The 13,357-nt window shown below is 37.3% G+C and overlaps 1 protein-coding gene across 4 annotated transcripts in view; it reads right to left on the minus strand.

The window, feature by feature from the left end:
- LOC127411180 (zinc finger MYM-type protein 4-like) overlaps positions 1–13,357 on the minus strand; it is a 45,699-nt gene that overhangs the window by 27,073 nt on the left and 5,269 nt on the right. For 2 of the 4 annotated variants that reach the window (XM_051646561.1, XM_051646559.1), the window contains exons 2-8: positions 4,835–4,883; positions 3,527–3,763; positions 3,132–3,233; positions 2,885–2,940; positions 2,642–2,794; positions 2,446–2,521; positions 429–837 (exon numbers count right to left, since the gene is read on the minus strand). In XM_051646561.1, coding sequence (XP_051502521.1) covers positions 429–837; positions 2,446–2,521; positions 2,642–2,794; positions 2,885–2,940; positions 3,132–3,233; positions 3,527–3,763; positions 4,835–4,850 — 1,049 coding nt within the window. In that variant the 5' untranslated portion in view covers positions 4,851–4,883. Of the gene's footprint in view, positions 1–428; positions 838–2,445; positions 2,522–2,641; positions 2,795–2,884; positions 2,941–3,131; positions 3,234–3,526; positions 3,764–4,834; positions 4,884–13,357 lie in introns of those variants that run through there. The other 2 variants (XM_051646560.1, XM_051646563.1) reach the window with 2 other exon arrangements.

Below are 13,357 nucleotides of genomic sequence, written 5' to 3' on the forward strand. Positions count from 1 at the left end.
TCATTTGCACCAAACTATGTGTCATATATGAATGTAGTCTGTACAAAAACGCAAATGAGATTTGAAAGCTATGGCCAAGGGCAAGAGTTTCAGTAATTAACAACTTAAATTTTAAACAGTTTCTCTTACAATGCTATCGTATGGCTGCAGAAGACATGCAATATAGTTTGTATGGACTTTTATGGTACTTTTATCCTTACTGGAGCTTTATGGCACACGGCCACTATATGTTAATGTTGTAAGGTAAAGAGCAGCTCAGAAATTCTGCTAAACATCTCCTTTTGTGTTCTATAGGAAGAAAGAAAAGTCATCCGAGTGTGGAACGACATGATGACAAGAATTCTCATTTTTGGGTGAACAATTTGCCTAGAAGATGGCAAACAATTAAATATTCCATCATTTAAAGTAAAAAAAGAATCAGAACTTACTTAAGGCAGAGGTGGCAGGTTTTCTTGGGTGCGATAATAGGGGTAAACTGAACCGAGGGTAAACTGAAACTAGTAAGACAAACAGTGGAGCAAAACAGCTGATTGGAGCCTTTTCGCTGGAACGCAGTTTGACCCTTCTGCAAGACTTTAGAGCAGCCTGAGCAGCAGATCCTCACGGTGGGTGGAGGGGCATGGAACTGATGCTGGGGTGGCGGCTGGAGGTGAGCTTGGGACAGCATTGGCATCTGTATCCGGGGATGGGACTGCATTTGGGGAGCCATCTGTGGCCTGGGCTGCACCCGCAGATGAAGCTGAGGTTGGGGTTGGGTTGGCAGAACTATAGTGGTCCCTCTGAGTGAAGCAGTAGACATAACTGAGAATGAAGATGAATGGGAGGGTCCCACAGAAGCTGCAAAAAAACAAACACATTAGAAAGAACTGGACGTGAGCAAAAACATGATGAACACTCTTATTGCTAATACATTTTAAAGGGGCTACATTTTACACTGTTATAGCATTTCCCGCCGTAGTAACCTTATTGTGTTAGTCAAGGATTTTTGCACCAACTAATTTAGTTCCATAGAATTAAACAGGCTGTTTGTGCATCTGCACCTTCAAGATTTCTTTCACTCTGTTATGATTGGCTAAGGATTTCATCGAGGATCAAGGAAATCCCCTTTAGGTTCTTAGTAATACATTACTTCACGAGTTCAACCAGTATTAGGATTACATTTAATACGATTTAAATTCAATTAAATTCACTATTAAACTATTAATATTCAATTCAGTGAGAGAATTTGATTTACTCTGCTTGTGACATCAATGATAAATCAGTAAAACTTTACAATAAGGATCCATTTGTTAATATGAACTATCAATGAACAACACTTTGAAAGCATTTATTAATCGTGGTTAATGTTAATTTTAACGTATACTAATACATTTTTAAAATCAAACGTTTTATTTTTAAATATTAATGCACTGTGAACTAACATGAAATAACAATGAACAAATGTATTTTTATCAAATAACATTAACAAAGATTAATACATGCTTTAAAAATATATTGGTTTTTTTTATGATACCTAATGCATTAACTAATGATAATGAACCTAATCTTTTTTGTTTTTACCAAATTGTTATCTTTATTTTGCAATTTCCCTTCTCCCAACAGGCATAAAAATAGTTGTGACATCCACATTACACATCCACAAACCAGCGAATACACGTGAATACAAAAGAAATGACAATAATACTAATACATTTTGACAAAAATACAAAATTATTAAAAAAGCACCGCAAAATATAAACTTCAAAACAACTCATATGCAAACACTGCTGTTTCTATGGTTATTGTATATTAATTTATAATCTAAATGAATGGAAACTTATAGTAAATTGTTACAGATAATTCACGCAATATTTGTGATACTGATTTTGACCATGTCATTAGGCCAATTTTGCAAACCTGCCTCATCTCACGATTTATTTTAAGAGTCTCTGATTAAACACTAGAAGCAAAAATTGCTTTAGAGTTACAAAAATGCAATTAATTTCTGTGAATCAGTTCAAACTGTCCATTTTAAGTAACTATTTAAAGATTTAACAAATCATTCAGTATTCACAAAAAAAAAATTTTTTTTAGTAGAATTATTTGAAGGTCAATATGCAAACACAGTGCAAAAATGCCTTGATTACTTTTAACCTGATTTTTACTGCATTTCTGTTCTTTCATTAATCATTCTGAATCTATTTGGCTTCAATGGCTGGTCGAAACAATGGTCCTTCTGATTGAAAAAAAAAAAAAAGCCCACCTTATAAGCCAAAGCAAATACATAAAACCCAAGATATATATTGAACAATGTCAAAAGGCTGCAAAATAGAGATATAGATGAGATATGACTTTGAGATATTATTTTTTTGTTACGCCACCAGACCTAATGTAAGACGGATTAACAGTAAAGCTAGTGACACACTGTAAAGTCTGACGGAGACAAAGTGAATCGTGTGCTCTCACCGGAAACTGCATCACTGCTATTTCCTCTAACAGAGAAAACAGAGCTGATCCTCAGCTCATCTGATGGAGAAGAAGCCTGAAATAAGCCGGAAAGTCATTTATTAAGCATTAAAAAAATTTCACAACATACAAAGGAAACAGATTAGTTTAAGTAAGATTGAACTGCATTGTTGCACAGAAATAGACCAGAGCTTACCTCATTGTCAATATTGTCCAGTTCCTCTTTTATACGACTGATGTCAGACTGGGGCATTAAAGCTTTATCATAGTCTTCATCTATCGGCTCGTCCTTAATTCTTATTGGTGAGCAAGTTATTTCTCTATCTGTGCCTTCCGCTGGAGGATCCTGCTTTAATTGGGAATAAAGGACAGTTTCACACTTTGTTTGACAATATTATCAGAGTTTGAATATCATTTATTTCTTTTTAAACAAACTTACGCTTGCACCACTTTGTAATCCCTCAATCCTCATTTCAGACTGTACGTCCTGGATATCTGACACAGAAGGACAAAAGAAATACGTCGAGATACATGCAGTTCAATACATTTCTTACCAAGGCATGCAGCTTATTGTGAAATCAGAGTATTTACACTAAAGTAACTTAGTCAAGAGGTATCAGCAAGATTACAGAATGACTGAAAGAGACATTTCTGGTGTGCATTGTAAATGTATTATTTGAGTTTACCTATTATAGTGTCTGATGAGGGGGTGACTGGGTTGTCCTCAGAAGCTTTTGCTGTCTCAACATCCATTTCTGAGGCTCCACTGAAAGAGGTACTATTCTCTTCTGTGGTCAGAGAGAAGCTCGTTTTAGGCATTATGTCAAAACCGAAGTCAGGAGTTTAAAAGATTAGCTCACTCAAAAATGAAACTCCTGAAGTTATTTATTCACCCTCATGTCATTCCAAACCTGTATGACGGGACAATTCCATTAACTTTATTCCATAAACCCACATTAAAATCTAATTATGACTTGGCTGTACAGTTAAATACAATATCACTGCAAAAATGATCTTGAATGTGATGTTTATTCTGCCAAAATAACGTGCTTAGTAAAAGATCCTGGAAATGTAAACTTGCCTGCATCTGCACCACTAGTCGGCGCTCCATCTTGACTTTCATTCTTATCGTCATTGTTCCTAACTATCCGAGAGTAAACTTTGTGATTGGAGCTAAAGTCCACATCCCAATCATCTTCATCTGCCCCAAAGACAGGAAGTCCATCAAGCTCATCTTCCACTGAACCAACTTGAGAACGTTCAGGCTGAGCGTTGCTGCCTTCACCCTGATCAGTAGATGTGTCAACTCCAAGTTCTTCTAAAGGAGATAAAAATAATAATAAGATGAAACATAAAAGCATGCAAGATACAACTACTGAAATAGAAACTTAAAGGTAATGTATTTTCTGTGCCACTAGCATCACCAAATGAAAATCGCAAAAAAAAAAGTTTACAAACAGGTTTTCTAAACAGTCTCATCTGCCACTGGTTGGACAAACAGGTAGTCCCACCCAACATTTATGTAATTGGTTGAGCCAATGATACTATGTTGGGCTGGTCGGGATTCGCAAACAAACAGAGCAATGTTTTAATAGCGCCACAAAGCCATAGTCTCTGCATATTTAGTTGGGATAAAGAGAAAGTATTTTAAGGGAATATTTTGCATTCAATGCAAGTTAAGTTCAATCGACAGCATTTGTAGCATAATATTGAATACCACAAAAATTAATTTTGACATCCCTTATTTTATAAAAAAATAAATAAATAAATAAATCGAGGTAACAGTGAGGCACTTACAATGGAAGTGAATGTGGTACATTTTTGGAGGGTTTAAAGGCAGAAATGAGAAGCTTATAATTTTATAAAAGCACTTACATTACTTCTTCTGTTAAAACTCATGTATTATTTGAGCTGTAAATTTGTTTAAATTGAAAGTTTTACAGTCATTTTAAGGTTGTAGGGTTTGTTGACATTACATCATCATGGCAACGAAGTTATCGAATTTGCTATAACCTTCCACAGAAAAGGTAATTAAGTGATTTTATCACACTAAAATCATGTTTACATGCATATTGATTATGTCTTTTGGCTATACCTTAAAAAAGTTCGTATTTTAACGTTAAAAAATTGGCCTCCATTAACTTCCATTGTAAGTGCCTCACTGTAACAAATTTTTGCTTTTTTAAAGCAGTGACAAGTCAAAAATACATTTTGTGGTAATCAACATTATGCCACAAATGCTGTCGATTCAGCTTAACTTGTATTGAACCCGGAATATTCCTTTAACATTAAAAAAACTGCACACATCATTTTTAGCTGACAAATGCCAAAAACAAATGGAGGTAAACAGGGGGGAAATGCAGTGCGATTTAGGTGTTTTCTTTTGTACCTGATGACTGGTCCATCTGCCCCAAATCCCCTAGTGGAGTGCCGACTTGCTGGATTTAGAAAAACATGAAAAGAAAGAGTAAAACTTAGAAGGGAGACATTTTGTATCAAAAGTTATGGAGCAAGATAAAGCAGAAAAGTTGTATGATTTAAAAGGGCAGCTGACACAACATGACCATCTTCCATTGTGACTGCAGCATGGAATTGACATTTTTCGTTTAAGCAAAATGATTATTTTAATTCCCTTTTAAGATAAGGCAAGTCAAGTTTATTTAGCATATTTTTCAAACACAATGGTAATTTAGTGATTTACATGGGCATAATAAATAAAACAGACATTGAAGTCAGGATTCAAATAAATTGAGATTATAAAATGGACTTAAATGAATAAAAATAACAAAATAAAAAATATTTGTAAAATGATATATTAGAGCTCGACAATAAGGACTGCCCAATGGCCCGGGGCCAGTGTGAGAGAGATTCGGGCCAGTTGCTAGAACTGTCACTTGCCCGATCGGCCCAGTGCTGCATTTATAACATTAGTGCAAGAAAACAACAAGTGAGAGAGCACAACAATTACACTGAGCGAACCAAGTACTCTAACCAACGAGCGAGCACAATTCCATTTAGCTCGCAAAGATGCACGAGCGCATAATATACTGGATGCGCCAAGGCACAGTCGCGTGCAGACACTGAGCACACTCTCCTAGCACTGTCCTCGCTCTTTTCCAAGTGTCTTAGCAGCAGCTATTACCAATGCGTAGAAAATAGAAGGGAAAAAAAACCCACTTAATGAATTTCGTAGCGGGACTGCATGTCTTGTGCAACATTTTAAGTATCCCCACACATGGGCTAGTTCGAATCCCAGGGCGTGCTGAGTGACTCCAGAGAGGTCTCCTAAGTAACCAAATTGGCCCGGTTGCTAGGGAGGGTAGAGTCACATGGAGTAACCTCCTCATGGTCGCTATAATGTGGTTCGTTCTCGGTGGGGTGTGTGGTGAGTTGAGCGTGGATGCCGTGGTGGATGGCGAAGCCTCCACACGCGCATGTCTCCGTGGCAACACGCTCAACAAGCCACGTGATAAGATGCGCGGGTTGATGGTCTCAGATGCGGAGGCAGCTGGGATTCGTCCTCTGCCACCCGGATTGAGGTGAATCACTACGTGACCAAGAGCACTTAGAGTACATTGGGAACTGGGCATTCCAAATTGGGTGAAAAAGGGGAAAAATCCAAAAAAAAAAAAAAATAAAATAAATAAATAAATACAAATAGGATCCATGCACATTCCGTGTTCACAGTGCACGAAATCCCCACATTTTTCGTTTTTACATATTGGTGAAAAGCAGTAATCCACACATTGGAGCACAAATCAACAGTTTCATTCTATAGGACTGAAAAGCCATGTCTCTCTGTGCATACATAGACTGTGCATATGTAGACTGTTTATTGTGCATGCGCTCTCAATAAGGCACAGAGCGCAAGTTTTATTCCCACTGTAAAAAAAAGCACATTTTCTCTCATTAATTTGCCTTTAAAGATGAAGCGCCAAATGAGACGTAATAAACTTTGTTAAACCCCAGTTATACACGTGCCTGGAAATCACCAGCTGCTCAGTATCCAAAATGTAAGTATAGATTTAATTAGGTTAGTTTCCAAATGTAATCATTAATTCGACATTATAATGGCGTTTGATATGAAAAGAAGCAAAATCACTATGGCTATTATGCTATTATTATCAGAGCTGTTTAGCTGCAGGGTGAAGATGAATATTCAAAACAGTCTACTTCATTTCATCCTCACGAAACACTAGTTTCATTTCTCATTCCTGGACTGTACAGGTATTTTTGTTTTTGTGCTTTGTGCATCAGTCTGTGTTGGTCTTTAGGTTGTCTGATTTCATGTTATATACACATTCTTAATTCACAGATAAGGCCTAATATCTCCCTAATGTATATTACACGTCACAACCGATTTGGTAGCAAGTCTCTTCTCAGGGATTCATATGTTTATTACATTCAGCCAATAATCACATCAACTCAGTGATTAAATCCTTGATGAATACACTACACATGGCCAAAAGTTGCATGACAGCATGACTAAACGGGTGACCGAAAACCCATCATCTGCATAACAGAACTCTTCACTTAAAAACTCATGTGTAAATGGCAGGACGATGATGTATTTATGAATTTATATCTGTAAAGTACTTATATGGGATTACATAAGGCATAAATCATATCTTGCAAATTATAAATGTGATTCAGTTTGGGGGGGGGCATTGTTTAAAAACATAATATATGTAAAAAATAATTATCTTTGGACACATATTTAAAGCCATGATGGTAAAACAGCTATTTATAATTTTTGTGTTGGTGCCAGTGAGATTTTTGGCAGGGCCAATAAAAATCTGAAGCACTGGCCCAACTGGGCCAGTAGAAAAAGTCCTTAGCGTTGAGCACTGTATATATTGAAAATAATAATACAAAAGTACTGGGGTTGTGCCATGGTACAGTGACTGTATCATATGGTAATACTACGGCACTGAATGATATTCACGTGCCATGGTCTTTACATTTACATTTATGCATTTGGCAGATGCTTTTATCCAAAGCAACTTACAGTGCACTTATTACAGGGACAATCCCCCTGGACCAACCTGGAGTTAAGTGCCTTTCTCAAGGACACAATGGTGGTGGCTGTGGGGTTTGAACCAACAACCTTCTGCTTACCAGTTCAGTGCTTTAGTCCACTATGCCACCACCACTCCACCACTTTACGTGGTACTCCCAGATAAAGAATACCACGTTACATCCACAATCGAAGATATTAATATCATGGTACTTTTTATGGTTCTATTGGAGCCTTTATTGTTAAGAAATACACCTAAATGTCCAGTGATGTGAATTTTTAACAGCAGGAAACAACATCTGATAAATGTTTATAAAAGTCTTTTGTCATTGAAATTAACAGTTTTTTCTACCAAATCATGTAAAAATTATTTTCAACTAAATAAATTGAGAGCCTGTCAGCAGAGAATACCACATCAAATGAACAAATTATTTTGTAGTTTAATCTGATAATGTACACAAATTAAGACAAAATAAGAGCTAACAACCAACACAGAAAGGGTAAACTAAAAAGTAAAGATTGTCTTTTTATGGGTGGGTGAGATTGAATTTTTGCAGCCACTTATTCAGACCTGAAAAATAGGAGAAGAAAAAAGATCATTCAAAATGTACAATTTCCCAGACCTATAAGTCTCTCTATCACCAACTCCCAATAAAGTACATTTTCTTCTAAATATCTTTAACATTTCTTTTTGCATTCCACAAAAGCACAAAATATCAGCATATTGGTTTGGAACAACATGACAGATATTGAAAGACTTTCATTTTGGTGTGAATTCTGGAGAGCATTCTGTGCTCTCACTTGCAGTACATAATCTTTTCTCCTCATCTATTGGCCAATCATCTGGGCTTCATTTAACACAAGTCAGTCAAAGTAGCTCAGTTTTGCTGCTTGTCCAATGGCCTCTGGTTAAGTAATCATAATTACACTTTGTTATGGCTAAAAGATGTAATTCTGGCCTAGAAAAGATTTTCTCTCCAATTTGGAATGCCCAATTCCCAATGCACTCTAAGTCCTCGTGGTGGTGTAGTGACTCGCCTCAATCAGGGTGGGAGAGGTCGAATCTCAGTTGCCTCCATGTCTGAGACCGACAATCCATGCATCTTATCACGTGGCTTGTTGAGTGTTACCTCGGAGACCTAGCGCATGTGGAGGCTTTACGCTATTCTCCGCGGCATCCACGCACAACTCACCACACGCCCCATCGAGAGTGAGAACCACATTATAGAAACCACAAGGAGGTTAACTCAAGGTGACTCTACACACCCTAGCAACTGGTTGCTTAGGAAGCCTGACTGGAGTCACTCAGCACTCCCTGGATTTGAACTTGCGACTCCAGGTGTGGTAGTCAGCGTCTTTACTTGCTGAGCTACCCAGGCCTCCCAAATATTCCAGTCTTAAATTCCCATGCTCTTGAGAAAAGCTCTCAGAGAATGCCTATGTGAGAGATTAACTGAATGGGTGTGTAATGATCTAAAAAAGTAACTTGTTTACCCCTAAAAAAGGTTTCTTGACCTTTTCTGGTATTTTAAGTACACACAAAAAAAAATCCTGTTAAATTTACGGTAAAACATACATTAACCATGTTTCAGGCTTTACGGGATGTAATTTTGATGCCTGTATATTTTACAGTGCATTAACTTTTATATTATTAAATGATAAACTTTATATATTAACCTTCTGAAAATGTATACATCTGCTTTTCACTTTATAATGGATTGTTAATCACTATATTAATTACAGAAGGGCACATGATGGCATGTTCATCAATAGTGGCTCTTCCAGGAGCAATGACTAATAAACATGTAGAGACAGTGCTCAGTGTCACTCACACAAACACTAAACATCATCAGGGTAACACATGTGAAATTAAAATAATGCAATAAACATTAACTAAAGTACATCAAATATAACACAGAACACCCTAATGTAGATAAGTGATATAGAAAATAAGAAGAAACAACTATTCCCATAAAAGATAAATGTAATGGGTCACACAGGGAATTCTGGGAATGTCCGATTATTGGTTTTCACCGTAATTTTAACAATAATTTACCGTAAAAAGTACATGTACTCTCTTGTTAAACGTAATATAAATAATTACCGTTAATTATACGTGAAAATCGTGAATTTTTTTTTTTTCAACATTTGTATTGTCTTTTTAAATAATGTTTTACCATATATTTTAAGGTAACTTCACGTTAACCAATTAATGTTTTTTTTACTGTAGCATTTTTAGTCTTTTACCGTTAAAATTATGGACATTTTTTACAGTGTACTGTACACCATAAATAAGATAAAGTGCATAGATTCAATAGACATTCTCACAAATGTTTCGCGTCTCTGGTGACCCAAAGCTTGAGAACCTTTGCCCTAAACAAATGCAGCGATGCTGAAAAAGCAACTGACCTCCCAGCGAAAATTCAACCTTTCATCAATCACGCTTTTTTGGTATCTTGCCTTGGATGCCCTCCATTGAGCCTGAAGCTGCCAGCATTTATGAATTTTAAGTTCATTGATACAGTGATGGAGAGGTTCACCCTTTGCTTTCTTTTTATGACATCTTTAAAAAACAAAACAATCCTTTTATAGAAGATTGTATCCTATTGTTTTTTCAAACAGTAATTTAAATTAAAATGCTGCTTTGAGTGGTGGAAATGGTTCTGTGGTTGTCATTATCACCTTATACACATTTTTCTCAGAGTTTCCTCCCTCCAGTTTGTATCTGCATTAATTCTCTGCATGTATCTCTTTGCCCTGTCTTAACTGCTCATGTTTCTGTGGTTTCAACTGATGAAAACTAAACAAGACTGTTAAATGACAAAATAAAATATCTTCGGTGATATTATCCATGGCTTTTTACTTTTGAGTCATTGATGCATATAGATATTATGTGACTATGTAATAGCATCCACACATATTAAAATGTTAAAGGTGAAGCATGTCATATCTGTACCACGCCTGGATTTGCAAAAAATACTGACTGATTTTAAACAGGTTTCCCCAAACACTCCCCAAGTTTTCTACTGATCGGACAAAAGATAGTTCCACCCCAAACTCACACCTTTGGTTGAGTTTACTCGGTTGAATTAAAATGTCATCAAAACAGCGCTGCTCAAGAGCTCAGAAATAAGGATGTGTGATGGAATGGAGATCACACCTTTCTAAAAAAAATAATAAAAAAAATTCCCCTCCAAAATATTGCTTATACTAAGTATTGTACTGCATATAATTCAAAGAAACTGAAGCCACTAGACCTGCAAATTATTACCCTTTTTAAGATCACTGCTTAAGTTGTAGACTGGATACATAGATCTGAAAACATCTGCTTAAACATGATGTCAAAAGCACAGCGCCGGTGATTTACAGGCATGAACATTTACAGCATAGTGGCAACTGGCTGGAATTCAGCCCACTGAGTGACTTTACGTGGAAAACAATTCCGAATAACTGTAACACGCCAATTTCCCACGTGATCATATTAGAAAGGCCTCCTGTTTGTTGTGTTTGACATATGATTAGTGGCTGACCAATATAACGCAGAGGCCGATAAATCGGCCGATATTCTGAATTTTTTAATTATCGCATCAGCAGATACATTTTCCTGTTTGGCCGATTTGTTTCTTGAGTGCGCTGAGAATCGCCTGCTTGCATATGAAGCAACTGAGACATGTAAATGATCAGTCATGGTTTGTTTTGTTGTTACATGCATTGTGTTACTACAATAATAGACCGGTGTGCAACAGTCTTATTTAAACGAGCTAATAATATTAAAGTGCTCACCTGTTTCATTCTCCCTCTCTCTCCTCAACAGTTCGCTGTAACTTTTAACTGTCTTGTCTACTGATAAAAAGGCAAATATCAATAAAACTAATATCATACAGCCTACCGTATACAAATATGCGCATATCTCGTTTAAACAGATGTAATTCACAAACCTCACGAAAATCCAGCGTTTTCTTGTCAAGCGCTCATCTAATATCTTCCTCTGAAATGCGTATTCTATAAGCCAGAATCAAAACTTAAGGATCAAAAGTTCCTCTGATTCACAAATCATGAAGGTCAATCTGTGATAATGCAAGCAGGCGATCTAGGTCATTTAAACTGTCAGGAGATTGCTGCTCATGATGGATCCGTACGAGCGCGTGAGTGCAACTTCAAAGTAAAAGCACTTCACGTGTGCTGTAAGGAAATGTCTTATTCACTATGTACTGTATGTACAATTGGTTTGATTCTGTATTTTCTGAGAAAATGCGATTGTTAATGCACACATGCCATCTATGGATGCTGGACTACTGTGTATACTGTTATTTCCTTCTTCCTAATATTAATTTCTTCATGTGCAAATAAATTACAAAAATTTGATGACTAAACAGAAATCAGAAGAAACTGCTATCTACCATTTTAAATACAATATTATTTTATATTTTATATTATTATAAGTTAAAGTTTAGTGTGAAATTTAGTAAATATAGTGATAAATAAGTGTTTAGAAATTTTTTAGAAATGTTATGTTTATTTACTTTATTAAATTGTGTGATATATCGGCATTGTATTGGCCTATCGGCCACCCTGCTTTCTGGATATCGGCATCGGCCATTAAAAAAAAAAAACATATCAGTCGATCACTACATACGATTACAATAAATGTAATACTTCAGCGTTTATTCAGGAAAGTACAGTGCATCTGGAAAGCATTCACAGCGCTTCACTTTTTCCACATTTTGTTATGTTATAGCCTAAAATGGATTAAATTCATTATTTTCCTCAAAATTCTACAAACAATACCCCATAATGACAACGTGAAAGAAGTTTGTTTGAAATCTTTGCAAAATTAAAAAAAAAAAAATGTCAGAGCACAAACCAAGCCATGAAGTCCAAAGAATTGTCTGTAGACCTCCGAGACAGGATTGTATCGAAGCACAGATCTGGGGAAGGGTACAGAAAAATTTCTGCAGCATTGAAGCACAATGAGCACAGTGGCCTCCATCATCTGTAAATGGAAGAAGTTTGGAACAACCAGGACTCTTCCTAGAGCTGGCCGCCCGGCCAAACTGAGCGATCGGGGGAGAAGGGCCTTAGTCAGGGAGGTGACCAAGAACTCGATGGTCACTCTGACAGAGCTCCAGCATTTCTCTGTGGAGAGAGGAGAACCTTCCAGAAGAACAACCATCTCTGCAGCACGCCACCAATCAGGCCTGTATGGTAGAGTGGCCAGATGGAAGCCACTCCTCAGTAAAAGGCATATGACAGCCCGCCTGGAGTTTGCCAAAAGGCACCTGAAGAATTCTCAGACCATGAGAAACAAAGATTGAACTCTTTGGCCTGAATGGCAAGCGTCATGTCTGGAGGAAACCAGGCACCGCTCATCACCTGGCCAATACCATCCCTACAGTGAAGCATGGTGGTGGCAGCATCATGCTGTGGGGATGTTTTTCAGCGGCAGGAACTGGGAGACTAGTCAGGATCGAGGGAAAGATGAATGCAGCAATGTACAGAGACATCCTTGATGAAAACCTGCTCCAGAGCGCTCTGGACCTCAGACTGGGGCGAAGGTTCATCTTCCAACAGGACAACGACCCTAAGCACACAGCCAAGATAACAAAGGAGTGGCTCCGGGACAACTCTGTGAATGTCCTTGAGTGGCCCAGCCAGAGCCCAGACTTGAACCCGACTGAACATCTCTGGAGAGATCTGAAAATGGCTGTGCACCGACGCTCCCCATCCAACCTGATGGAGCTTGAGAGGTCCTGCAAAGAAGGATGGGAGAAACTGCCCAAAAATAGGTGTGCCAAGCTTGTAGCATCATACTCAAAAAGACATGAGGCTGTAATTGGTGCCAAAGGTGCTTCAACAAAGTATTGAGCAAAGGCTGTGAATACTTATGTACATGTG

Source organism: Myxocyprinus asiaticus, chromosome 20 (assembly GCF_019703515.2).
Source record: "Myxocyprinus asiaticus isolate MX2 ecotype Aquarium Trade chromosome 20, UBuf_Myxa_2, whole genome shotgun sequence".
In the NCBI taxonomy this organism is placed as follows: Eukaryota; Metazoa; Chordata; class Actinopteri; order Cypriniformes; family Catostomidae; genus Myxocyprinus; species Myxocyprinus asiaticus.